The 23,897-nt window shown below is 52.6% G+C and overlaps 1 protein-coding gene and 1 long non-coding RNA gene across 5 annotated transcripts in view; one reads left to right on the top strand and one right to left on the bottom strand.

The window, feature by feature from the left end:
- SNX19 (sorting nexin 19) overlaps positions 1-9,205 on the bottom strand; it is a 28,838-nt gene extending 19,633 nt beyond the window's left edge. The window contains exons 1-7 of one of the 4 annotated variants that reach the window (XM_035346050.1): positions 9,202-9,205; positions 3,945-4,555; positions 3,407-3,545; positions 2,579-2,679; positions 1,939-2,058; positions 1,477-1,607; positions 65-161 (exon numbers count right to left, since the gene is read on the bottom strand). In XM_035346050.1, coding sequence (XP_035201941.1) covers positions 65-161; positions 1,477-1,607; positions 1,939-2,058; positions 2,579-2,679; positions 3,407-3,500 — 543 coding nt within the window. In that variant the 5' untranslated portion in view covers positions 3,501-3,545; positions 3,945-4,555; positions 9,202-9,205. Of the gene's footprint in view, positions 1-64; positions 162-1,476; positions 1,608-1,938; positions 2,059-2,578; positions 2,680-3,406; positions 3,546-3,944; positions 6,276-9,201 lie in introns of those variants that run through there. The other 3 variants (XR_004755987.1, XM_035346048.1, XM_035346049.1) reach the window with 3 other exon arrangements.
- Positions 9,206-19,012: 9,807 nt separating this feature from the next.
- LOC118177957 lies at positions 19,013-23,603 on the top strand. Its single transcript, XR_004755990.1, has 2 exons — positions 19,013-21,371; positions 21,747-23,603. It is a non-coding gene; the product is annotated as an uncharacterized LOC118177957 (long non-coding RNA).
- Positions 23,604-23,897: the final 294 nt, after the last annotated feature.

Here is a 23,897-nt window from a genome sequence, read left to right on the forward strand (position 1 = left end):
GCCAGCATCCAAACATGGCAATGATCAGGATCACGGAAGGATCACAAGAGGGATCTGAACTTACAGCGCTGCCCTCCCTCACGGAGTACACGATCCTGTCATGTGCTTCACTCACACTCAGCACTGGAGTGATTTTACTGGATGAAAACCTCAGCCTGGACCTGAAGAGGAAAAACACATCACGGTCAGGATTTTCTCCAGGAGTGATGAGTTCCCGGTCTCAGCCAAAACCCTGAACCAGCTATGTTTGTCCTGTGTCAAGCGCAAGCTAAGAAGTCTGATTAGACCTAAAGTGGTTCAGAAAAGCATCCGCCCCCAGGATAACTGAGACCTAGCTGTAGAACCAACCATGCAATGAAAGCTTTAGAGTGCTTCTGCTCAACTACAACATTCTTAAATATTGGCATAACCAAGCCTTCCTGGTATCTACCATACACACCTTCTTCCACAGCTCTTTGAGATAGAAGCCTACATGCAGATAGGTGCGAGCACATCAGCATATCCAGGAAAGTTTCCAGAAAACTCTGAGACACACTCAGCAGGATTGTGAAACCCAATTGTAAACACATATACAAAAAGGAGGATGTGAAAGGGCATTTTGGACTTGGGACAAATTGTAAAAAAAGTCTTTATCTTGAAAGAATGTCCTATTCAGCCAAGAGGTTTCAAAAGTTGAACTGGTTTTTTTCTTTTTTTAAACTTTTTGTCCAAAGCAGCTTTCCCTAGCAAAACAACTCTTTCCTGGAAAAAGCCATACTCATGCAGAAACCTTCCCTTCTTCTGTAAAGGAACAATCAGTGACAAGTCCAGCAGGGCTCATCACTGCAAGCAGCACCAAACAACCACTTGGTAAGCAGGAGAGGTGCAATGACCTTTAATGTGACTCCTAAATAAATATTCAAACTTCTGCTGGGAAAAGTGATGTGTCACTGCGTGAAGCACATGGGAAAGGTAGGAGTAAGCCTTCGGGTAGACAATACAGGTAAAACTAGCTGGAACACTGCATGTTTTCTTCATCACAGTTTGAAGTCTGCCCTGAAGTGCTGTGCATGGAGTAATTGTTCTCACCAGCAGCAACCCAATGTCTCACAAGCTGTAGCTGCATTTTGCGGTGACTCACCGCATGCGTAGGTCATGTAAATGCTTATGGGTAGAAAGCAATTCTTCAGGAGCATCAACATCTTTCCCAGGTAGCAAATGCTACCACCTCATGGTTCCCTCAGGAAGAAACCACAGAGAAACCTCAAGCAGCAATTGCCGTGGGAACCCTCAGCGTTCCTGGAGAGTTTTTTACCCAAACAGGAACTCAAACATCCTTGCTCAGAATATGAAAGAGAAAGCAACTCAACTAAAGCATGACAGCCATGGATTATCCAAAACACATGAAGCATCAAGTCAGTACAGCATGTTGGAGCCATCATATTGATGAACTCCACGTTCTACATGAAGCACAGGGGAAGCTGAAGGAGCACTTACTTGTTAGCCTTCTTCCCATCTGTCTGAGATTTCCCATCCACCTCAGACTCGCTAAGATCCTCTGTGGGGCTCTGGGGCTCTGACCTGGGGAACGCTGTCTTCAAGGTATCCACAATGGCATTGACAACAATCTGCAAGAGCCAGGAGAGACATAAATCATTGGTAGGGTTTTCTGGAATGAGAATCTGGAGTTCTAAGATTTTCTGTATCCCTATTTTCCATAAAGAAAAAAAAAAAAAAAAAAAAAAAACCAGCCCAAACTTTCAGACAGGCTTTGACCCTGCCTAGCTTAATGGCTTTCTGGGCAAGCTCAACGCAGTTACACAGAGTGTGTTTGGGTTTTTTTTTGGCTACTACTGCAGCTGCAATGGATATAGATGATGAAGCTCAAGAGGCAAATGCAAAAGGAGAGTCTGAGTGCAATCAAAAAAAGTTCACGTAAGCAGTTTCCCACTTGTCTACCTTGTCTATCCTGGAGACAACAAAGGGCTTCTTGACGAACGCGATTCTGGCATCGGTGTTCAGGGCAAGGAACTCCTGCACCTCCTCACTGTTGGCAATCTCAGGGACTGCACACAGTTGCTGCAAGGCAAGACAACAGCTTTAGGTCTTCTTTGAGTCAACTTCCACTAGCACTTTACATGAGCAGGCTGGGAAAACACCAGATGTGCTCCATTGTCTGTCAGAACAGAGCTGTCCTAATCCACTGCTTTCCAGCTCACAGAGAGCTACAGCTGCCAGCTCAAGGCCCTTCTACACGTAAAGGAAAGTCCAATTGCCATCTCTGGCTGGCCGTCACAGGGCAGTTATCCCTCTGGGACACTACTCAAGATAGCAGGGCAGGGAAAAAAAGTAGATATTCTCTGCCTGCACTTTCCCCAGTAATAGTAAAAATAAAAAAATGAGTCTAGTGGCTACTTGTGAAAACAAAACAAACAAAAAACATACTTAAAAGACACCAGCAACCAGCACAAAAGCCCAGCCCTCTGGTCTAACAGACCAGCAGTGACCTGATCTCTGCACCAAAGGAAGGGGAATGGTGAGAATCACAGCAGCCACGGGAGGCAGTGGACACCAAGCAGGCACTGGGCAAGTAGCTCACCTTCAAGAAAGATTCTAGCAGACTTTTTCTGGCTTCTACTTTATCGCTGTCCATATTTCCAAATGGAAGATCAGGGAACAGTTTCTTTGGGCCTTTGATATCTTTGAATAAAACAAACGCATTAGCAAGTGTCAGAAAACTAACAGCTGTATCAAAATCTTAATGCTCTCCTACTTAAGACCACCACTACACGCTGCCCTGCCCCAGCCCAAGATAATATGCCTCCCAGACCAGGCTGACTGAATCAGGCCTTAAATCCATAGAGAACCTGCGTTCTGCTGGATGTTGTACCATCCGTGCCTTTAATGGTAAAGAATAAAGGACATCGGTTCAGTGCAAAGACTCGAGATCACTCAAAAAGCCCCAAAATTCTCAACAAAGCAGTTTTCTCACCCAAACCCCAGATCCACCAATATCAAAGGATTAAGTAGGAACATGTTAAATTCAATGACTTTTTGTTTTTAAACAGAAGTAATTATAGAAAAAACTTTTTTTTGCTTGCTTCTTCAATAAAGCTCATGTCCAACGCTTGCTTGTATACAAACAAGATACTTGCAGATACCCATGTTTTGATGTTGCTGCTCACTGACAAAACTGCAAAAGCAAGCACTGTGATTTAAACGGGAACAAGGACATTTTTTGTAACTGGAATTTGCCAGTGGAAAAAAAAAATCCTCCAATCAGCTCTGCCCAAGCAATGGAGTACGCGAGCATCATGAACAGCCCAGGCATGCCCTAACAGTGCTGGATAACCCCAAAGCAGAGAGGGGACACAGACTGGGGTGAGAGAAAAAAGGACTTTCACAGAAAGCTGAAGCAGGCACTGACTTTTCAGGAACTTGCGGAGCTCTGGTTTCTCTTCCAGTCTGGTCTGGAGGTTGAGGAACTCCCGGTAACGGCGGTTCACAGTGTGGTAGGCCATTTGCTGAAGGCTGCCCGTGCTGTCACCCTCCAGGGCTGTCTCGTACTGAGGAGGAAAGCAACAGTCATTAATCCTTACAGACCCCAAAACAATCCTGATGTACTGTATTCCTTGCTGGCCCCACAACCCCCAGGCCCCACGGAGCTCCCATCCAATAATTTCTCACATTGACCCATCCCTGCACAGCACACAAATCCCTCATGATGAAGGGACTGGGTAAATTGGGATATAAGACTCCAACAGTCCCACACAATGACTGGCCAAGGGTTGTATCCCCTGTCCTGCATCCAGACAGCCACTGTTACCATGCCTGATCTTTCTCTGCTGCCAGTCAAAAATCTTTAAGCTACAGAGAGCAGAAGCCGGCACCTCCAAACCCCAGTCCATGCTGCCCAGCTGGGGCAGGGATCTTGAAAAAGGGGTGGGTGCCCAGGGAGCATTTACCTTGACCGTGTACAGGGTGTAGGGGTGGAAGCCAGTCCCGCTGTGCTCCCGGGCAGTGATGGTCCCAGTTATCCGCAGGTTCTGGATGACGACCGGCCCGTCGGGGCTGTTGAGGGGCTCAAAGCTGAAGGTGCTGATGGGAGCCGTCGGGGAGGATGAGAGTAGGGGAAGAGTCTGCCCGGGGTCTGGGGGGCTTTGTGGTGGGGCTTCTGATGCCCCCAGTTCTTTCCCCAAGCTGCAGGGCCTCTGCGAGGAGGGCTTCTTGGGGACGGGTGGGCTCTCCTCCTCCTTCTCCACTGCTGGATCAATTTGGATGTCAGGGCAGGAGCTCAGAACAAAAGCAGAAGGGGGAAGCAGGCCAGCATCTGTGCAGGTGGCATTGCTTTCCTCCAGGCCCCCCACACCATCCTCTGAAGCGTCTGGTCCTTCGAGCACAGCGGGGGTGTCAGGGAGGGTGTCATCAAGACACTCCTTGGCAGGCGATGGTGCCAGCAGGTCCACGTCCTGGCCAGGATCAGGCGCAGGGGACTCCAGCTCCAAACCCTCACAAGGAAACAGGGAGCCCAGGGCTTGTGGGCGGAGGAAAGGCACCTCCGTGCAGCTCAGCCTGCCTGCTGCGTCCTCTCCCTCCTCGCCAACAGCCCCAGGCACCTCCACAGCCCTCGGGGAAGGGGGCAGCCCTGCAGGAGCAGAATCAGGCTGCACAGCAAAGGACAAGCAGTCAGGCACTGGGGGCGCAGGAGGCACCTCCTCTTCCCGGGGCTTCTTGGAGAAAGCCGCGACGAGCAGCAGGTTGATCCAGTCGGGATCGGCCATCTTCCTGACAGCGGGCAGCAGCACGTTGCAGGCCACCAGCTCCACCACCACGAAGCGTCCCGTCCGCGTCTCCAGGTGGGGCTGGGGCACCAGCGCCTGCAGCAACACCTCCACAGCGGCCCGGGCGTAGCCCACCTCCGCCAAAGGGCTGCGGAGGGCTGGATGCGTGCCCGCTATCTGGCTGTACTCCTGCCACAGCATCCGGCAACCCTCCGGGGCGTCCCGTAGGGCCTGGCAGGCCTGCAGGTAACTCTGCAGGTGGTGGCTGCAGAGGAGAAGAAGGCGTCGAGCCAGGGCCTTGCGATCCACCCGCCCCATCCGTCGCCTCAGCTCCGCAGCCAGCCCGGCCATGGCTTTCTCCACCTCATCCTCGAAGGCGCGCTCGGCACTGACGGTGCGGTACCAGGAAGAGACAAAATCCCGCACCACCTTGCGGATGGTGCCGGCGATCTCCCGCTCCAGCTGCTCCTCCGCTTGTGGGCTGGGCGGCGATGGCCGCAGGGTGCCGACGAAGCGCTCCAGCCGCAGCCGCCAGCCCGGGCGGCTCAGGGCGCGGGGTCCCAGCCAGCCGCCCACAGCTGCCAGCGCCCCGCAGAGCAGCCCCAGCGCCTGCAGGTCCAGCAGCAGGCGCAGCGCCAGCAGCCAGCCCAGCACCGCCGCCAGCGCCAGCAGCTGCCGACGGCCCGGCCGCCGCGCGCTCGCCCCGCGGGATGGCATGGTGGGATGGCCACAGCGGGTTACGAGGTGCCTGCCGTGCTGTGGGGCTGCAACACGCCGGGATGAAGCCCCCAGGGAGGGGGGCTCCAACCCACCGGGATCCTTTTGGGGACACAGCCCCAGGGAGGGGGGCTCCAGGCCTCTGGGATCCTTATGGGAACGTAACACCCAAGGAGCAGGACTCCACTGGGATCCTTATGGGGACACAGCCCCCACAGAGAGGAACTCCAACCCTCTGGGATAGTTATGGGGACACAGCCCCCAGGGAAGAGGTCTCTACTCCCACCGGGCTCTTTATGGGGACATAGATCCAGGGATCAGGGCCCCAAACCCCGGGATCCTTATGGGGACAGAGCCCCAGGGATCAGGACTCCAACCCTCCAGGATCGTCATGGGGACACAGCCCCCAGGAAGCTGGGCTCCAACCCTCCGGGCTCTTTATGGGAACACAGCCGCAGGGCTCAGGGCTCCAACCCCCGGGATCTTTATGGGGACACAGGGCCCAAGGAACGGGGCTCCAACCCCCCGGGATCCTCACCGGGATGCGATACCCAGGGCTCAGGGCTCCAACCCCCCGGGCTCTTTATGGGGCCACAACCCCCAGGATCAGGGCTCCAACCCTCTGCCCTCTCCCCGCCCCACACTCCGGCCCCCGGCCCCCCGCTACGCACCGGGCCCCCCGCTCCCACACACCGGCTCCTCGGTTCGGGGCCGGGACCCGGGGCCGGGGCCGCCCCACAACCGGCCCGAAACAGCCGGGCCGCCGCCGCCGAGCACCGGCGGCCCGCCCCCTGTTCCGTCACTTCCACGGCTGCCGGTGGCGGCCTGCGGCCCCACAGCGCCCCATAGCGCCCACAGGGCCCACAGAGCCCCCACAGGGCTCACACAGTGCCCCCGCCACAGCACCCACGGGCCCCCACAGCCCCCCACAGCACCCACCGGGCTCCCACAGAGTTGTTCCCCCCCCCCCCCAGCGCCCCGAAGTCCCCGCCCGCCCCCGAAGGGACACGAAGCTCTGATGCCCTCGCGGTTCTCGTTGCGGACCGAAAGATGCCAGCGCTTGACCAAAAAGTTTGAGGTTAGTCCATAAAACAGCCCAGTGGTGGTGCACGAGGGGGGGTCTGGTGCTGAACGGCCCGTCTGGGCTGTGGCACTGCGACAGGGGGCACCCTAAATGCACCTAAACTGTGTTAAGCACCACAGAAAGGCACAGAATCGTATCAAAGAATGGTTCGGGATGGAAGAGACCTCAAAAATCAGCTCATTCCCCTGCCACAGGGGGGGACAGCACCCACCAGCCACCAGCCACCAGCCCAGGCTGCCCAGCCTGGCCTCGAGCACCTCCAGGGATGGGGCAGCCACAGCTTCTCTGGGCAGCCTGTGCCAGGGCCTCACCGTCCTCTGAATGAAGAATTTCTTCCTAAACTCTAATCTAGATCCCCCCTCTGTTTAAAACCGTTCCCCCTTGTCCCTGTTGTTATCTGACTGAGCACAAAGTCACTTCCCGTCTCTTTTATAAGCCCCCTTTAAGTACTGCAAAGCCACGACGAGGCCACCCCAGAGCCTCCTCTAGGCTGAACATCCCCCAAAACTCTTCTTCAGGCTGAACATCCCCAGTTCTCTCAGCCTTTCTTCGTAGGAGAGGTGCTACTAAAATAAAGGCCTGAGCTGGGATGGGCAGCCCTGCCCTGCTGGGCACCGTTAGCAGCCTGCGCTAATTGGGGTGGGATGGGGCTGGCAGTGCCCTGAGACGGGCTGGGGACCTCCTGGGGACAGTCCCGAGAGAGGACGGTGGTGTGGCTGCAGGGGGGCTTCTGCAGGAAGGCGAGGGGGACATTAAAAATGTTTCTGGAGTCAGGGTGGGATGGGGTGTGTGTGGTGTGTTCAGAGGTGCCCTGGCTGCGGTGGGGGGCAAATCCCCATTTTGGTGCCACCAGGAGGGGCGGTGGGGTGTTTGTTTGCCCTAAGGGGGCTTGCGTTGTGTGATCGAGCTCTGAGGGGCAGTCTGGGGCTGATAAACCTGACTGAAATGCCCTCATCGCTGTAGCTCTTGCTTCCTATACAGAGTACAGTTGCAGCTCTTTTTTTTTTTTTTTTTTTTGATGTGAGCAGCAAAGGGAAAACAACAACAACAAAAAACCAAACCAACCAAACAAAAAACACCACCACCAACAACAAAAAAAAATAAATTAAAAGGAAAACAAAACAAAGAAACAAAGCCAGGGGCAGGGAACGCTCCTGGCCTGCAGCTCAGCAGGTGCTGGGCTGGGTTTGGGGTTTGCTGCGGGGGGGGCTCAGCCCGGCTGGAGCCGTGTGTGGGGTCGTGCTGTGCTCTTTGTTTCTGGTGCATGTCCATCTCTGCTTCCACGTGTTATGGTGTAAACGCTGTAACAGGGAGGTATGTTGGATGGGCGGGAGTAAATGATGAAGCAGATCTGATTTTGAATCTTGCCACCTCCTTGGCGTGCTCGGAAGTACAGGCATGCAAGGGAGAGCTTGAGCTCTCTGGGCAGGTGGGGGTTAGCACAGCTGAACCCAATTTCTGAACCCAATGAATTGGCAGAGCCCGATTTCTCCTGCTCCACTGCTAAACATCCGAGGGCCCCAGCATGAGAGATGCTGGAGCACCGCACGCTCATGAGGCAGTGCCTCAGCTTCCCCTGTGCAGCAGGAGCTGTATTTGCCCTGCCCATGGGAACGTCCTCCCTGACAGGCTGCAGGACTGCTGGCCATGAGGTTTCATAGGTGCGTCCCCAAGTCCGTGGAGCGTTTGTTGCTTTTCTCTGTTTCTCCTTAAAATAGGGTGCTCAGCAGAGCTGGGGCTGAGCCTGGGGGTTGCATCGCAGTGCTTGGGCGATACCAAAAGCAGCTCTGCTCTGAATTGCACCTGCTGGGGCACAAACCCTGTCATTCCTCCAAATTTCTCCCGATGTCTCTGTGCTGCTGAAGGATTGCAGCCTGTGGCTGAGGCCTCCAAATCTGAAGAGCTCGCAGCGTGCAGCTTCTGCAGGCTTCGGCATCGAGCTGCTGGCCCTTACGTTAGGGTATGGAAGCTGGTGGATGGCGGGGAGCTGAAGTTAATGCTGTGGTGCTTTAATCAGGCCCCCAGCAGTGACAAACGGCCCCGTTCCACACCGTGAGCTGCTTTTTATTGCCGTGGGTCTGTCCGCAGGCTGGAACTCCTCCGTGCCATGTAACCATGCGGAGAAAGGGACCTGCGGGGAGCTGTTGTTCATCTGGGGGGGAAATTGGGCCAATTAAAAGAGATTAATATATAAACTGTACAAACTGAGGAATCAGACAGCTAATTATTAATGGGTAAATGCAGAACAGAGCATGTGGTGTTAGCAGGGCAGGGAGCAAAGTGTCTGATCCGAGGAGGTTCGATGCCCTCAGGGCTGGGAGCCTCCCCGTGTTGTCCTGGCCGATCCCTGGTGCTAAATCCCCCAGCTGGGGTGGCATCGCCTTTCTTGAGCACTCAGGTTTGTTCCAATCAAAAATTCCCCTGCTCCAAGAGGGGAGTGGGACCCCTGTCTTAGTTAAATAGTGCCTGGCTTAAAAGGCCACTCTGGGGAAGGGCGGTACTCCTGTGGCGGCTCTGGGAGATGCTTTCTGGAAGTTACAGCTGCCTGCAAGCTTTAATGGGGGCGGATGCAAATGATGCAGAAAAAATTAACTGGCTCAGGTATGCTGTCTGCTGGAGCTCCTCGCAGGGCCATAAAACTCGCCGTGTCGCTCCTTTGTCTCTGGCGGTGGCTCTGATGCCATGATTCTGCTGTTGGGGAGGAAGGATGGCTGCACAGCCCTGCTGCTGGCTAGGATGAGGACAAATATGTGCAATTCCCTGTTTTGACAGAATTTCCTGTGTGGGAAATAACTCACGGTGCAGTTCCTCTTCTTGCACGTCAGGCACAAAGGAGGTGAACGCGCGGCGAGGCGCTGTCAGAGCGGATGCCTTTACCATGGGGCTTATTTCCACTCTCTTTACCCCCCAAAAAAGGCAGGAACAGCTTGCTTGGATGGATGTGGAAGGCAGCTCGCATAAATCCCATCCTTGATCATTCCCCATCGTGATATCGGGGCTGTTGCTGGGCTTGTTGGAGGACCAGGCTGTTCAGCGTGCAGCGCAGCAGTGCTCCGGCAGTCGGGGCTGCATAAATAACCGCGAGTAGACGGAGTTGCTCATTAAGTGTGAACTCGGGGGTGAAGTATAGAAGTCCTAGGCACTGAACCCATCTTCTGTGGACCTGGAAGAGGGGAGCGTGGAGCTGTCAGGATTATTTTTGTCTGACGTGAGCTAGAAAGCGTCCCCAGCACAGCCCTGGCAGGCTGGTTATAACGCCCTTTAGGTGCCTACCCTGAGCGTTGGTGCTTTGCCAGCTGTCGTTGAGCGCTCATTACATCCCCTACCTGCATCCCTCCTTGCCTGGATGTTGTGGAAGACTGGTCCCGTGCATTGCATCCCGGGGGTGTTTTTCTTCTGCCTGTTTTTCTGCCTCCTTAGGAACCAGAGTTATTAACGTGGAGACAGGCTGTGTGGTGTCTGGAACAAAAAGGCCATGGTGGGACCTTAGCTGCTGTAGAAATGCGGAGATTTGGGCAGTCCTTTGTCTCCTGTGCGAGCCCTTAAGTGACCAAACAAGGCCGTTGTTACTGTTCTGCTGGCTCGGAGTCTGGTTTTGTGCTTACCAGCCAGCAATGTCCAGCTGGAGGGGCTCTGGGAGCAATTCCTCCCGCCTGGATCCAGGTGGGTGTTTGCTCTGGGATGGCTCTGGCTCAGTGTGTGTCAGCTGGACCACGGCTCGGAGACCTTCAGGACGTGAACCACGCGTGGCCCGTGCTCTCTCATCACCCCTGGCTGTGCCCTGCTGGGATGAAACATCCCGGCTGCATCCTGCGCGTGGCGTGATTCACACACTGCTAGCACATAAATCTAGGAAAGTGGATTTGGGGAAGAACTCGCCTGCCTCCAGTGCAACTTGCCTTTAAATTATTTAACAAGCTTCTTAAGCAACTCAGCCATTTTGCATGGAATTTGTCAAGGCTCCATCAGCGATATACAGTGCAATGTGACAGCCATACTTTTATTACGAACAGTGTATTAATCTTGGAATAGTGCTATTTGTTTTCCTCTCTTGCTTTTATGGTGCTTAAAAGCATGTATCTTCTCCCGAAAATCAATAACTAAAGCTATGAATAATAAAAAACACTGCAGTGAATGGCTCATAGAGATCCTATGGCTGTAAGTTGCAGCAGTAATGACTCTGTTTGCTATCCATTAAGTACGTGAACTCAGAAGAATTATGCAGATTATAATAGCTGTATCAACATAAGTATGTTTTGCTGATAGACTTTCCTGATTGGATCCACGGGATATAAGCCTGCTAATCCCCTGTGCAGAAGACCTGATTATATTAGAGTGCTTTGCAGATCTGCAGATACAAAGTTAAGAAACAATTAAAAATGTTGGCCGGTGTGTGGGATTTCTCAAAAGCACTCCGGTTGCCGCTGTGTTTGTTTCTCTTGAAGCAGATGCATGTTTTTTGTTGTTTTTTTTTTTCTCCATCTTTGGAGCCAAAAGAGCCCGGCTCCGAGATCTGCAAATGTGAGTCTGCAAAATGATGGTTGTGCAAGAAGTGGGGTTTGCCCTGTGAGCAGCAATTGCTCGTCCAAGTGGCCACCCGCACCCATGCTGCCCACACGTGGGGCTGCTAATTGTGCTGCACGTCTGTGTGCCACGGACCCCTTCTTGCTCCCCCCCCATGCCCGCAGCCTTCCAGAGATCTGTTGGCTGAAGCTAATACTGAAGCTAATAATGGAGCTGCAATGAAAGGAAAAACAGCCTGTAATTAAAAAATCTGCTTGCTGTGCACTTGACAGTCTTCAAAGTCGTACAATTTTGTATGTAAAACTTTGCGTGTAAGATCTGCTTATTAATATCACCTTGCTGCTGTAGTGTGTCACCTCGGGAGATGACAGTGAGCTCTACAAACCCTGCCCCACTTCTTTTAACAATGCTTCAGATTTCTTACAGGTGGGGAAACTGAGGTGCGGAGACGTGACAGATCCTGCTTGTTCATCTTTCTAAGCCTTGCTGCTTCCCTGATGCTATGTGATGGCTTAAACGAGATGAAAACTTTCCGTGGTGTGGGATGCAGGGGAAGGGTAATGTATCTAAATTCCCCGTCCTCCTGTCTGAATCTCCTTGGTTGTGTCTGTTCTTGTGCTGCCGTGGGCTCTTTGGTCGCGAGCTCCTGGTGCCTGACGAGCACCTTGGCTCCCCTCTGCCTTCTGCATGGCTGCCTGGAGAGGTTCTGGCAGGAGCAGAAAGGAGGTCGCAGCGCAACAGGACTCAGCAGAATAAAAATGATCCCTCCAGTCAGCACAGATGCATAGAAAATTTTGACATAGACGTTTTTGGGGAGTGGGTAGAGGTGGGGAGATGAAAGCACCTTTCCACCAGGGTATCTTCCAGCACCCCTGCTCCATGATGAGTGATCCCACGGGGCAGGGGAGAGCATCCCAGCTCTCTTGTTTGCAGCACAGCTCCTCAGGGCAGTGGGGAAAGTCAGACCTGGGGGCTTCAGCTCCTCTGGCTGGGGCTCAGCCAGCAGGAGTAAGTGGAGTGTGACTTTTGTCCTTGCATCTGGCTCCCAGCCAGCACCCAGCTTGAACATTTTCCTAAAATATGGCCAAAAAAAGCAAAAGGAAGTTTAGGGCTTGATGGTACCGCAGGAACCATAGGACAAACAGGTCTTAATGATGGCCTGAGTCCCATCTGGGATGTGCAGGCTCGTAACTGTGGTTCCCAGACTGCTGGGGGAGCGAAGGGCGCTGCATCCGACTTCACTGTAACAGCACCTCTAGGACTGACACTCTCTTCCCCATCTAGAGGAAGAGCCAGGGCATGGTTTGGGTTAGCAGGAGGAATTTCTCATCAGTGCTGGGTGATGTGAGGTTAGAGAAGGGGATGCCCTTTCCAGAGCGGCAGAGCTGGAGGCAGGAGACGCCATCTCCCCTCTGCCCTGTGCTGTCCAGGCCAGGAAGGCGCTGCCTGGAGCTGCAGCAGCTCGCCCTACACCGGCTGGCATCCCATTAGCAAATAAAATTGTTATTTTCGGGATAACGCCGTGAGTTAATGTGATGTGCACATCGCAAAGCCCCAAACGTGCTGCATGCAGAACCGGGCGCGTTGCAGTGATGAATGTCATGCAAAACTCCAAGGCACTAATTGAAGGTGGTTTCAACAGAATATTCAATTAATGCTCTCTGCGTCGCAGACAGTCTGGAAAAGGCACCGTTTTCTCCCGAGGATCTGTGTTACTGTGCAACAAACAGATGAAAATGAACCGTTTTATGGCCTTCTAATTGAAAGTCGATGCACCGGTTTTATTAAAATTTTCATGGTGGGGGGAACTGGATGCCTCAGGGGCTTGGTAATGGGATGAGTAAGCTCCCTCTTTGCTGCCTCGCATCCAGCCCCGGGCAGAAGCAACTGAAAGCAAATGCCTGAGCCATCCCCGGTGGGATGTGCGGCGTCAGCAGGCGGCCTGGCGTCGCTCTTGGTGGGCTCCCTGCTGTTTTATTCGTGGTCGCTGCACCCCTGGGAGCAGTGAGCATCCCTGGGAGAGCTGCTTCCATGGAACCGGGCGGGGGACTTGGGTGAAGAGAGGGGAAAAGGAATTTTTCCACCCTTTTGTGAGCAGAAAGCTGAGTTTCCTCTGCTTTTTGAGTTTTTCAACGCTTTTTGTGCCCCTGTGCCAACTGAAACTTATCAGTAGGAGGGTTGTGCCAAAGGAGCTTCTCTCGCAGGGCAGTGGGGAGCCAAAAAATGGAACAACTTTAGAAATCCAACTTCAGAAATCTCTGTATTTGCTGGCTGATGCATCAAAGCTGTTAGCTGAGGCCTTCCGTGGCATCGCACACGAGCACTAATTTATGCTCTCGCATCCAGTGATGATTTAGCTGTTTTAAAGCATTATTTACGATGCATTCCTATGCCCATTTTGCCATGGTGATAGTGTTGTGATAATGGGAATTTACTGTCCTCTCTGACAAGAGACCGTAAACCAAGCGGCTGGATATTTTTTTGTATTCCTACCGGCCTAATTTGTAACATAAAGCACTTAATAATTGTTATTAATGAACCTGCTGCGGTCGGTCTATGGACCCAGCTGGAAATCACATCTGCTATCGGATTTGCAGCAAATTCCTGCGAGTGGAGGGGAGCACGAGCGCTGCTGGTGGGAGCCTCGCTCGGGCAGGACAGATTTGGGGACGTTTGTGGCAAATGCGGGAAATCTCCACGCCATGCTGGTACGGGCAGAACGATACGGAGGGGTTTGATCCGCACGTCCAGGCGATAAAACGAGTTGTTTGCCCGCTTGGTTGGCTTTTATTTTGCAAAGCCAAGGACCTCTGTTAGCGTGGCTCCGGGGGGAGAGAGAGCGTTTTAATACAAACCTGAAGAAGAAATGGTTTCTTAGGGACAGGGTTTGGGGATGATGAAAATGCATGTTGCTAAACAGTTGTCAGGAGAACATCCCCAGGGATTTCTGTGCCCATTCCTCATCTGAACAGACAGCAGCCGAGGCTTTTACAGCCAGCTGGGGACAGCCGACTGGTTCCAGTTTGGATACCCAGCCCGGCATGGAAGGATAACGGATGCTTCTAATTTCTCCCGCGTCTTCCAGCAGGTTGTGCACGACCTTGAGAAAGATGTTTAATCTTGCCGTGCCTCCCTTCCTGGCTGAAATAAGGCTGCGTTGTAGTCCTCTGGGTTGCAGCCAAAATGGTGTAAAGCTACAGGCAGCGCGAGCTCAGCCGGCAAGCTCTTTTATTAAACCCTGCAAATCTCCCTCCCGGTAGCCCCCTGTTTGTTTAGGCTTCGGTGTGTTCGCTGAGTTGGGATAGCAGGGTCCGATGCTAGCGGAAACATCTCGTCGCTGACGCAGAAATGCCATATTAGAATATTTTCTGGGAGGTGTGCCCGTGCTTTCAAGTGCTGATGTCAGTAATTAGATGGCTTCAGAGGGTCTGAGCGTCCGAGAATCCCCCAGCCAAGCCCTCGATGCGCAGCCCCGCGTCTTGTCCGCGGCTGTGGCAGTGAGGTAATGCTCTGAAGTATCACCAGCAGATCTTTGCAAGAGGAATATTTTGCATAATTGGTTTCTGACAAGGCCTAAAATACTATTTAGAGTTACACGGCTGCGTGTTAATTTATGCCTGTACTCCTCAGCGTAACTTTGTTATGTGGCAGTGTTATTTACGGCGCGAGCTCAGATCCATTGTGTGTTGGTGATAGCGCTGTGATAATGGAGATATATAGCTAGTTGTGGCAAGAAGCTATAAAAGAAATGGGGAGATGTTTCTCTGCTGTTATGGACTTAATTTTTTAATGTGAGACATGGTAGTGATTGTAAGTGATGTGATCGGATAGTCAATAGCAAGCAGGTTTTTTTTTTTGAAATAACTTTCTTTTGGATGATGCTTTTTAGCTCCTGCTGAGTCTGATCGCTTCCTCCGCTGTTTTTAGTGACTTAAAATCAAAATTACGGGTATTAACTTGTTGCTTCTTTGGTTCTATTAAATACCATGCTCACGTTTAATTAAAACTTAAATCATATGACGACGTTAATCCTGTGTATTTACTCTGACAAAGCTTAGCCTAGCAGAGATGAAAAATTGCATTTTTATGTAGTCATTTTGATGTTCCTTGGCAGGTTTGAGTGCTTCTGCTGTGTGGAAAGGTTGACTTTTCTGTCCTCATACGAGGCAAGAGTCCTGAAATACTTGGATGCTTTCCAGCCCTTCCACCGGAGAAGCTCTGGCTTCAGCCGCACGTGTCGGTGCCTGTGGCCCTGCTCTGGATGGGACTGAAGCCCTTGGATTCAGAACTCCGTCAGAACATTACAGGCAGGAACACGTCTTGCTTTGGCATTAGCTTATTGGTGTCGTACGTGACAAAGCGCAACAGGAAACGATTGGGGGAAGCAAGCCTGAGGTTAAAGTTGTCTCAAAACAAAGAATGCAAATGTGGAGTCGCGGGAAATATCCAAGCAGGGTGATTCGGAGCTGTCGGCTGTTATTTCTCCTCTTCTGTGACATGAAATTTCTGCAGGGAAAAAGGCCTGACTCTGCAGAGTGCTTCACTTCCAGCTAATCTTATTTTTCTGATGGAAAGCGCTTCCATCCGAGCTTCTTTCAGCCAGGTCTGCAGCTTACCCTTTCTGGGCCAGATTTATTCCTTCCCTCAACATGTTTCCTTGTAATCGAGACAGCCCCAAAGCTCCAGGAAGGGAATCAAAACAGCCGTGGGTACTTCAAAGCGCGGCAGTCACTCTAGCACTCCGCGTTAGATGTCCTGTGGCCGCTAATCCAGCATGGGACGTGACCCTTCCCAGGTGTCCCCCTCTCTTCCAGAGACCTTGAAAAGAGCCCTGATGGACTGAACTCAACTTCTGCCAAAATCACCCGCCTGCGAGATTTTCCCTGTGAAAACGCAGGGGATTGGGGGATCTGAGAGAAGTATGAGCCAGATGAAATGAGAAACGAGGGGAAAACAGGCAACACGCATGGGCAGGCGAGGCGTTAGCAAGATGGAAAGAGTAAAGGCTTTACTGCGAACAGTAAAAGCCAAGATGAAACTATCACACCGCACATAAAGCTCACAATTTACCAATAGCCTGGCTGCGGTAAATCACCGCTGAGCTCCGTCCAAGTAGGAGCAGCGCTGGTGTGTGGAGTGTGCAGGGAGAGGAGGGGAAGGGGGGTTGCAAGAGAGAGGACCGAAGTGGAGGTCATCGTGTCGTGGTACCGTGGAATGAATGGTTTGGGCTGGAAGGGACCTCAAAGGTCCTGCCTGCTCGTGGGACAAGCCTAGGAAGGCCCCACTTTGTCGGTGGGGTCAGTAAAGGGCAGATCATTTCATGGGACACCCCAGGGGATGCAAGGTAATGGCTTGTTCTTGGCTTCCCCAAGGGCTTTGCTGTGTGTTTGTAATTTCCTCGGAGCTCCTCGTGGGAGTAAAACTACCTCTGTGTTTTGGTGTATCGGAGTGAGGCCCGCAAGAAATGGAAGAAAAGTATTGTTTAGTCGTGAAAGCTCGCCCCTAAGTGATGCAGAGGATGCTTGTTAATATTCTTTCTGAAGGCTGCTCATGATGATTCTTCACTTTTTACATCACATTTAAAAATTTTCTTTAAACTGCTATCACTTAAAAATCTTCTTAGCAATTATGGTTATTTAAAAAAAAAACTTAAAGAAAATCCCCAAGGTCAAAGCAGTTTCATCTTTATATGGATTGCAATAAATTACTTGGAGTCTATTCATAGGGTAGGGAAGACCTTTTTATGTAGAAAGGATCATTATGGAGTTGCCAGGTCGTTAATTACATTGGGTTCTTCTACTCGCGATGTGAGTCATTTCCATGAAGCAGCGAAGATCATGGTGAGAGATAATGCAGTAAAAAGTGCATTAAAATGCTTCCAATGTCCTTTGCTCGTATCTGTACATCAGTCAGAGCTACAGCTGATTCCAAAAGGGCACTGCCAATTTAAATCAATAATTTTTTACTGGTTCGGCTGTGGCCCGTATAGATACTCAGAGTCGAGGCAGGGGGCTGGTAGCACACTCGTTGTTGATGCTCAGAAGTATTAAAGTTTAATAGACTCTCCAGTCCCATTCTGGCTGGCTGGCGTGTTGGTGCAAATCCAGAGCTGCTCCATTGCCGTCAGCGGAGGGATGCAGGTGTGCGAGCAGAATCTGGCCCTCCGTGCCTTATTTACCACTCGAACCACCTGCTTCAGGAGATAAAGCAGCTGCTATCTCTCTAGCTTTAAATGTGACATTCAGCCAGTCGTGTGCCTGGTCCCCTCATCACTTTAGATGCTTGTTGATTTTTTCTTAAATGTCAGAAGAGTTTTTAAACTTCATTTGGATGCGGCTGCCAAGCGGCGGTGGCAGCGCTGTCACCTCCCGCGAGGTCCCTCTGCCTCCGCACCGGTGCTGCTGGCGCATGGCTGCTGACTGCAGTGCCACGGGGGGCGCAATTAGCCCCCTCCTTTATTAACAAGGAGAGATTCTTGCTGTCATTTACCTCCCCTACGAACGCTGTCCCTTTTTGCAGGCATCAGTCTGTGCCTGGGGACAGGCTGTTTTCACCCCATTTTCCTTCCAGCTCTTGATGGCCAGAGAGGGAGCAGTACCAGGTGCAGCCCGGCTTTCTTTTTTATTATTATTATTTAAGGTGCTTGCTCTTAAAATGTTTGCCAAGATGCCCCTCAGAACCACGGGCTGCCCTCGGTGTGAAGCAATAAAAGCTCAAGTCCTAGCTCTGTGCCTGGGACAGCAGGGAGATCAGTCCTGTCCGTCTCCCGTACAGCGCTGGGAGGCTCCTAAGTGAGACTGAACTTGGCCTGCTCAAATGTTTCCTGCTGTCTGTCTGCCTTGTCTTGTGGAAGCAGTTTGTGGCTGGGCCAGCACCTAGCTCCCACCAAGGTGGCCTCATTGCTTCAGGAGGTGACGTGTTGCCGAGGCGCAGCTCGGCACTGCCCTCGGGCAGCCTTGGGGAAATGGGCTGCGGCTGCTTTTTGTAAACTGCCCTGCTCAGGGTCCTCGTCCTGACCCAGGAATGGGTATCAACAAGGCTGGTCGGTGAAAAGATCGTCTGCAAGGTCTCCCTGGTGGTTGCTCATGAACACTGAGGGCCTGTGGAAGGGATCGGGTGCGGATTTCGTCTCTGTGGCTCCAGCTCCCTGCTGCTGCTGTTGCCAGTTTTGATGAACGCTTCCCCGTGCTGTCGGTGCCCCTGCTCTGGAGGTGAAGCTGGGAGAAGCTTCATCGATGCCAAGGAAGCTCTGGGAATGGGTGGCTGTTGGCTGGATGCTCTGAAGCTGCTGGCACTGAAGGTGGTGCGGGGAAAGCTGGGCTTTCTGAAGCTTCATACCCACTTTGGGTTATGATGATAATATTTTGCAAAGGAAAAGCGATCCCTTATTCACTTCAGCATTCTCCTTGAGCTCCACCACATTAATCTGGTGGTGGAGAACCTCCAGTTGAAGCATGCTCTTTCTCCTGGACCCTCCTCTCACCTTGGACATGATGGTATCAGGAAAAGAGCAAAGGGAAAGCTCTTTGAGGCTCTCAGCTGTTTCTGCTTGCACTCTGCTCAGGCTGGGTGTTTTGTTCAGTTGGGTGTTTGTTGAGGCTGGGAAGGCAATCCTTCCTGAGCCATGCTCTCCCGTGGCTTGCTGGAGCCCCGTCAGTGGGTTTATGAATCTATAAACCTAGAGGAAAAGTTTCTTCTGCACAGAAAGGGCAATTCTCAGTTATCAGTGTGGCTATCTGGGGGGGATTTAGGATTATGGAGGACTTCAAAGCACATTGAACATGGAGCTGATCAGCAGCTGCTCTGTGCCAGCGTTGCTTTGGATCACTGGGGATCCACCCAGGGATGGGTGGTGGCGGCTTCTGTAGGGCCACGGGGCGTCAGCAGGGGGCTGAGGTGTGGGGTTTGTTGTGAGTCAGAGGATGCTGAGCCAGAGGGAACTTGGAGGAGGAGGAGGAGGAGGATGGGTGATGCATGGCTGCAGCACATCGGGTGCTGCTCTCGCACAATTTACAGCATTTGCAGCAGCACCGGAGCTCCTGACCCGAGCTCTGCTCCGGAGAGGGGCAGGGTGGCTGTGGGGCAGGCCCAAACGCGCCGTGTCTAATCGCGAGCTCAAAGCCTTCACCATCAAACCTTCAGCTCTTCACAGTCTAATTACAACTTGCCTGGTGCATTGGTTACGATGAGCAATGAAGATATAATCACTGCTGTTATTTGTCCTTCCTGGCTCCAGCTGTTAAAACAATTCCTCCTTCATAGCCCAGCCAATTTCATGGCTCTGATGCGTCCCCGCCGCTCCCAGCCCGCTCCCGCATCCCATGCGTCGGGCGCGAGGCACCACAATCTCCATGAAAGCAGCCTATTTCCTGCATGAAGCCCGTGAAATTGGGAAGATAATATTTTCAGAGCTGCTGGTACCCTGATTGCATGTTTGTTTGAAATGACAGTTTATGTTGTCTCTCTCTTTCATTAGGGAGGTTCAGCGATCGCGATGTTATTAACTAACAACAGCACTCACTGCATATAAACATGATTCCGCAGAGACACTCCAAGGAGCACTTGAAGGCAGAGGGGAGGGAGATTGAGAAGGAAGAGAGATGCTGTGCTTCTTGCCTTTTTTCCCCCTCTCTCCTTCCACTGGAAGGAAGGCTTGGAAGGGATTTTTAGCTAGATGAGAAGCTCAGAAGCGTTTCGTTTTGTACTGAGATTCCCTGACAGCGATGGGGAGCGGAACACCGACTCTCCAGTGTAAGATGTCTGGCAATTCCTGCAGCGCTGCGCTCTGCCAGGGCTCGAGGACTTCCGAGAAGCTGCTCCCTGCCTACAGACTGCTGAGCAAGATGGCTCTGAAACAAACCCTCACATCTCCAAATGCTCGCTGCTGGCAGGGCGCAGGCTTGATCCGCTCTCCATGCCCTGAAGGTGGAGAGATGAGGGTCTGCCTGTTCTCTTTCCAACTCAAATCATCCTTCAGAGCGGGCTGAGCTGCACGCAGTGGGATGCACCGTGCCTTGCTGTGGCTGCCTCCCGGGGTCTGCAGCATCTCCCGTAGCAGGTCCTGCCTCCACCTGGTACCCCTCGCAGCAATACCTCTGCACCAGACAAATGTTGTCACTTAATTAACACAGCATGACTGCAGCCCAGGCAGGCGCTAGCTGGAGCCTCATCGCCAGCGCTGTGAAATCCTCTCTGACAGGGCTGCCTTGCCTGGGGTCTGCGAGGAAAGCCGTGCCTACAGGCTTGTCTTCCTGCACCTTATTGATGGGAATCGATGTGGGCTAGCAAAACTCTTCCTTGGGGTCAGGGGAGAGCAGGGATTTTCTTTTTCTCAGATCTCCTAAGTTAAGAATGTGCCTGGATGCTGAGTTGCTGGGGTTTTCATGGAGCTGTGGCTTCCTGGGGTGCACTAAAAGCCTTGTTGTGCTGCCTAGGGGCAATAGGGCTGCATGAGCATCATCTTCCCCCAGGCAGCTGGCAGCGTGGGCTCAAGGCTAAAAAAAATCCCCATGGCTGGGGGCTGGAGGCTGGTAGTGAGGATGCGATGAAGCAATTCAGCTTTGGCAGCTGCCCTGGGGAATAGCTGAGAGAGGCAGCCCTAACCGTGGTGGCAGCGTGTCTGGGTGGGCAGACAAATCGTCGGTATCCTGAGGAAGCGTAAAACAGTCTGGAGGAAACGTGAGATTTGGTGGTAAACCCTCAGCTCAGAAAACAGAGGAGACGCTTAAACTGTCAGGGCTGGGGCTTGTTGCAGGGGTTTTGCCCTTATCTCTCTCCTGTCTGCATGGTGGAAGAACAAGATGAATCGTTTTGGCGCGTGCATCAGCACCCGAGAGGCATCGCGGATGCGCTGCTGATTTCCCATGCTGCTGGTGCTGCCTCTTATTAAACATAAATGGCTGTGGAACGGGCTGGGGGGGTTATCTATTCTGAGGTATGGAGCTTGTTTTAAATGGAGCCAGCAAAGTTGCTGGTAGCCAGGGCTGCCCATTATAAGATCCTGTTTCCAGTGAGTTAACTCTCTGCCAAGTGATAATTGTTCAGGCTAAAAATTTCCATGCTGCAAGTCTGCCTCAGGCTATATGAAATTGGGGAACGGGGACCTTTTTTTTTTTTGTGTCTCTTTAAAACAGGAGGAGGAAAAAATAAGTTTGCAACAGAGCTGAAGGGATCCAGTCTCTCCATGAGATGGAGGCAGAGACTTGGAGTTTGGCAGGGGAATGTGAAGGTTGTGCAGAGCTGGGATTCAGCGGCGGGCAGGAGCAGGAAGAGGAGAGCTGGGTCTGGTGAGAGATAACTGTCCATTTTCATTACTGCCGACTCATAAACAGAAGACTCTGCTGCGGCTCTAATAGCTGCTGTCTTGTTCATCCCCATATGGGCTGGTTGGTTAATGTGGTTCTTCTGGCTGGATAGCAAAAGCATTCACGATAGGTTGTTAAAGGAGCTTGATTAAAGGTATAGCAATTTAGGAAATAGCAGAAGGCTTCTCATTCAGCCTTAATTTGGTCATTTGCATGGATTTGTTCCCTGTGATTGTTTTGAATGATGTAATTGGGTGTTATTTTCTCTATGGGAGTGCTTTATCTATTCCAGGGAAGTGCTAGCTACAGTGCAAACATGCATCCGTGGGTTCTGGTTTCTCTCTGTCCTGTCTCCAGGAATAACCATCAACCACAAGGCCAGGAGAGGCTGGTGAGCTCCTCGGATCCTGGTTTCCGGCAGCCTGTGGCCTGGGGACTTGCTGAGCTAGACGTGAGCTTCAGCTCCTGCTCAGAAGCCCCGTTCTCCACGAGTCTGATCTCTTTCTGACCTTGCACGCAATTCTGCCTTCCGCATCACCCCGTCGCAACAAGTTTGACAAGCTAATGAGGTGTGTGTGTGTGCAGAGAAAGCGTTTCCTTTGGTTTTGCACTCGAACCCACAAAAACAGCTCCTGAACTTCAGACCTACCCATCTCCCACGGCGCTGGTGGGGGAAACCAGGGGGCCGCGTCCTTCCCCTGCCCCCTGGAGGGACGCTGGCCGTGGTGGTACCCAAAGCCCCCTCCCCGGGCGAGGCGGGGGGCTGGCGTCGGGTGGTGTCAGTGCCTCCTCGCGTGCGCCAGCTGATTAGAAAGCAGAAGAATGGCAAGAGAAAATGAAAATGGGAAGGAGCTTGACAGCCCATGGAGAGGTATTTCAGCTGCAATACAAAACATTTGGTGGTAATTATAGAATAACCTTCATTTAAATGCAAATAAGCCTGTAATTAAGATAAGGGCTCTGTCATTTGCCAGTATTCCTCCTTCACTCCCTTGCCTGCCATGGGTTTTGAGACGTTCCCCATCTCGCTGCAGAGCTGCCTGCTTGCCCGAGGGCTCCCGTGGCAAGGGATGGGGGCGTTTGGGTGTCACCGAGACGCAAATCTTCCCCCTGGGCCGTGCTGTTGTCTGCACCGGGCACGTGATGCTCAGCAGGGGCTGCAGGTGCAGAGCTCCTGTGCCTTGTCTGGGGAGAGCCTGGAGCTGAGCTGGGAGTCCACGTTCCAAAACAGGCCACGGTGCTGGCCACTTCCCGCTGCAACGCTGCTTGCACCTCACGTTTGAGTAGAGAACTTCCAGCTTTACTTGCGTCTGGGGCTTCGCTAGGAGAAAAAGATGCTACCAAGATGCTAGGAAGTCAATAAAGATGTATTGTTAGGTTGAGCTGGAGTGAATTGCACGTGTACGTCCAGACGCAGCGTAGTAATCATATTTTGGCACTCCATCCTGGAAGTATCAATGTCACCAGCACCGAGAAGCCTGCAGGTGATGACTTACACTGATTTTTCCCGGCAGTACACGGGGAGGCAGCTCCCTGCAGGTGCTTGCCAGGAGCCCTTGGGTGCCGCAGCTTGCAGCGGGGCTCCCTGCTGCCCCGCTCCCATGCGGACGGGCACCAGAGCACGGCGAAGCTCTGGGAACAGCCGTCGCTGGAAAGGTTAGCCAGCAACCTTTGCTTAAACTGTCTCAATCTGTATGAAATGTTATCTCTCCGCCTGACTAAAGATATGTGAGCCGAGGGAGCGGAGATGCTCCCAGATTGTATTTATCTAGCCCTTTGAAAGGGCATTTGAGAAATTAACTCGGCAGCTTAGGAGAACTTTAATGTTTCGATAAGTGGCTGGAGCTGCGTCTCCGCTTGACACCCGCCATGGAGCACCTCCATCCCGCTTCGGAGGGGGCAAACTCCCCCTGCTGCCACGTGAAAGCTGCCAGCCCCTGGTGCTGTGGGTGCCCCTTTTTCCTGGGTTCTCCCCCCCCCATCCTGATGGGAGCCAGCCCTTCTGTCTGGATCCGTCCCTCGCAGCTGGGAGCGGTGATGCTCGGGCTGAGCCGCCTTCCCCAAGGCCATCTGCATTGCAGATACCCGTGGAAATGCTGCCTGGCTTATTCATTTATTCCTTTTCTCTTCTCGTGCCTGTTCTGGAGACTTCTGCAGGTGGCAGAGGAGGAGGGAAGGGCTGGGTGGGCACAGACCCCGTTCTGGTGGCAGTGGGGACAGGGTGCTGGCTTGGGGTGATGTCCTCGGGGGGGATTTGGGAGCTGAGACATGGTATCAGCCAGAATTTCTGTGGCTCCTGGGGGCGGAGGCAGAGGCTTTAAAGGCAACCAGAGACCGCTGGCAGTGTTAAATGCTTTCCTCTGGACTTCTCCCAGCAAGGCATCCAAGGGGGAGAACAGGAGGCCTGGTCACCTCTAGGATGCAATGCTGAAAGGGCCGAGCTTCTTTTCAGTGCCAGCTGAGCAAAGGAGGTGGGAGAGGCTGGAGCATGGGCTTACCATGCTGGAG

This window comes from Oxyura jamaicensis, chromosome 24 (genome assembly GCF_011077185.1).
Source record: "Oxyura jamaicensis isolate SHBP4307 breed ruddy duck chromosome 24, BPBGC_Ojam_1.0, whole genome shotgun sequence".
Lineage (NCBI taxonomy): Eukaryota > Metazoa > Chordata > Aves > Anseriformes > Anatidae > Oxyura > Oxyura jamaicensis.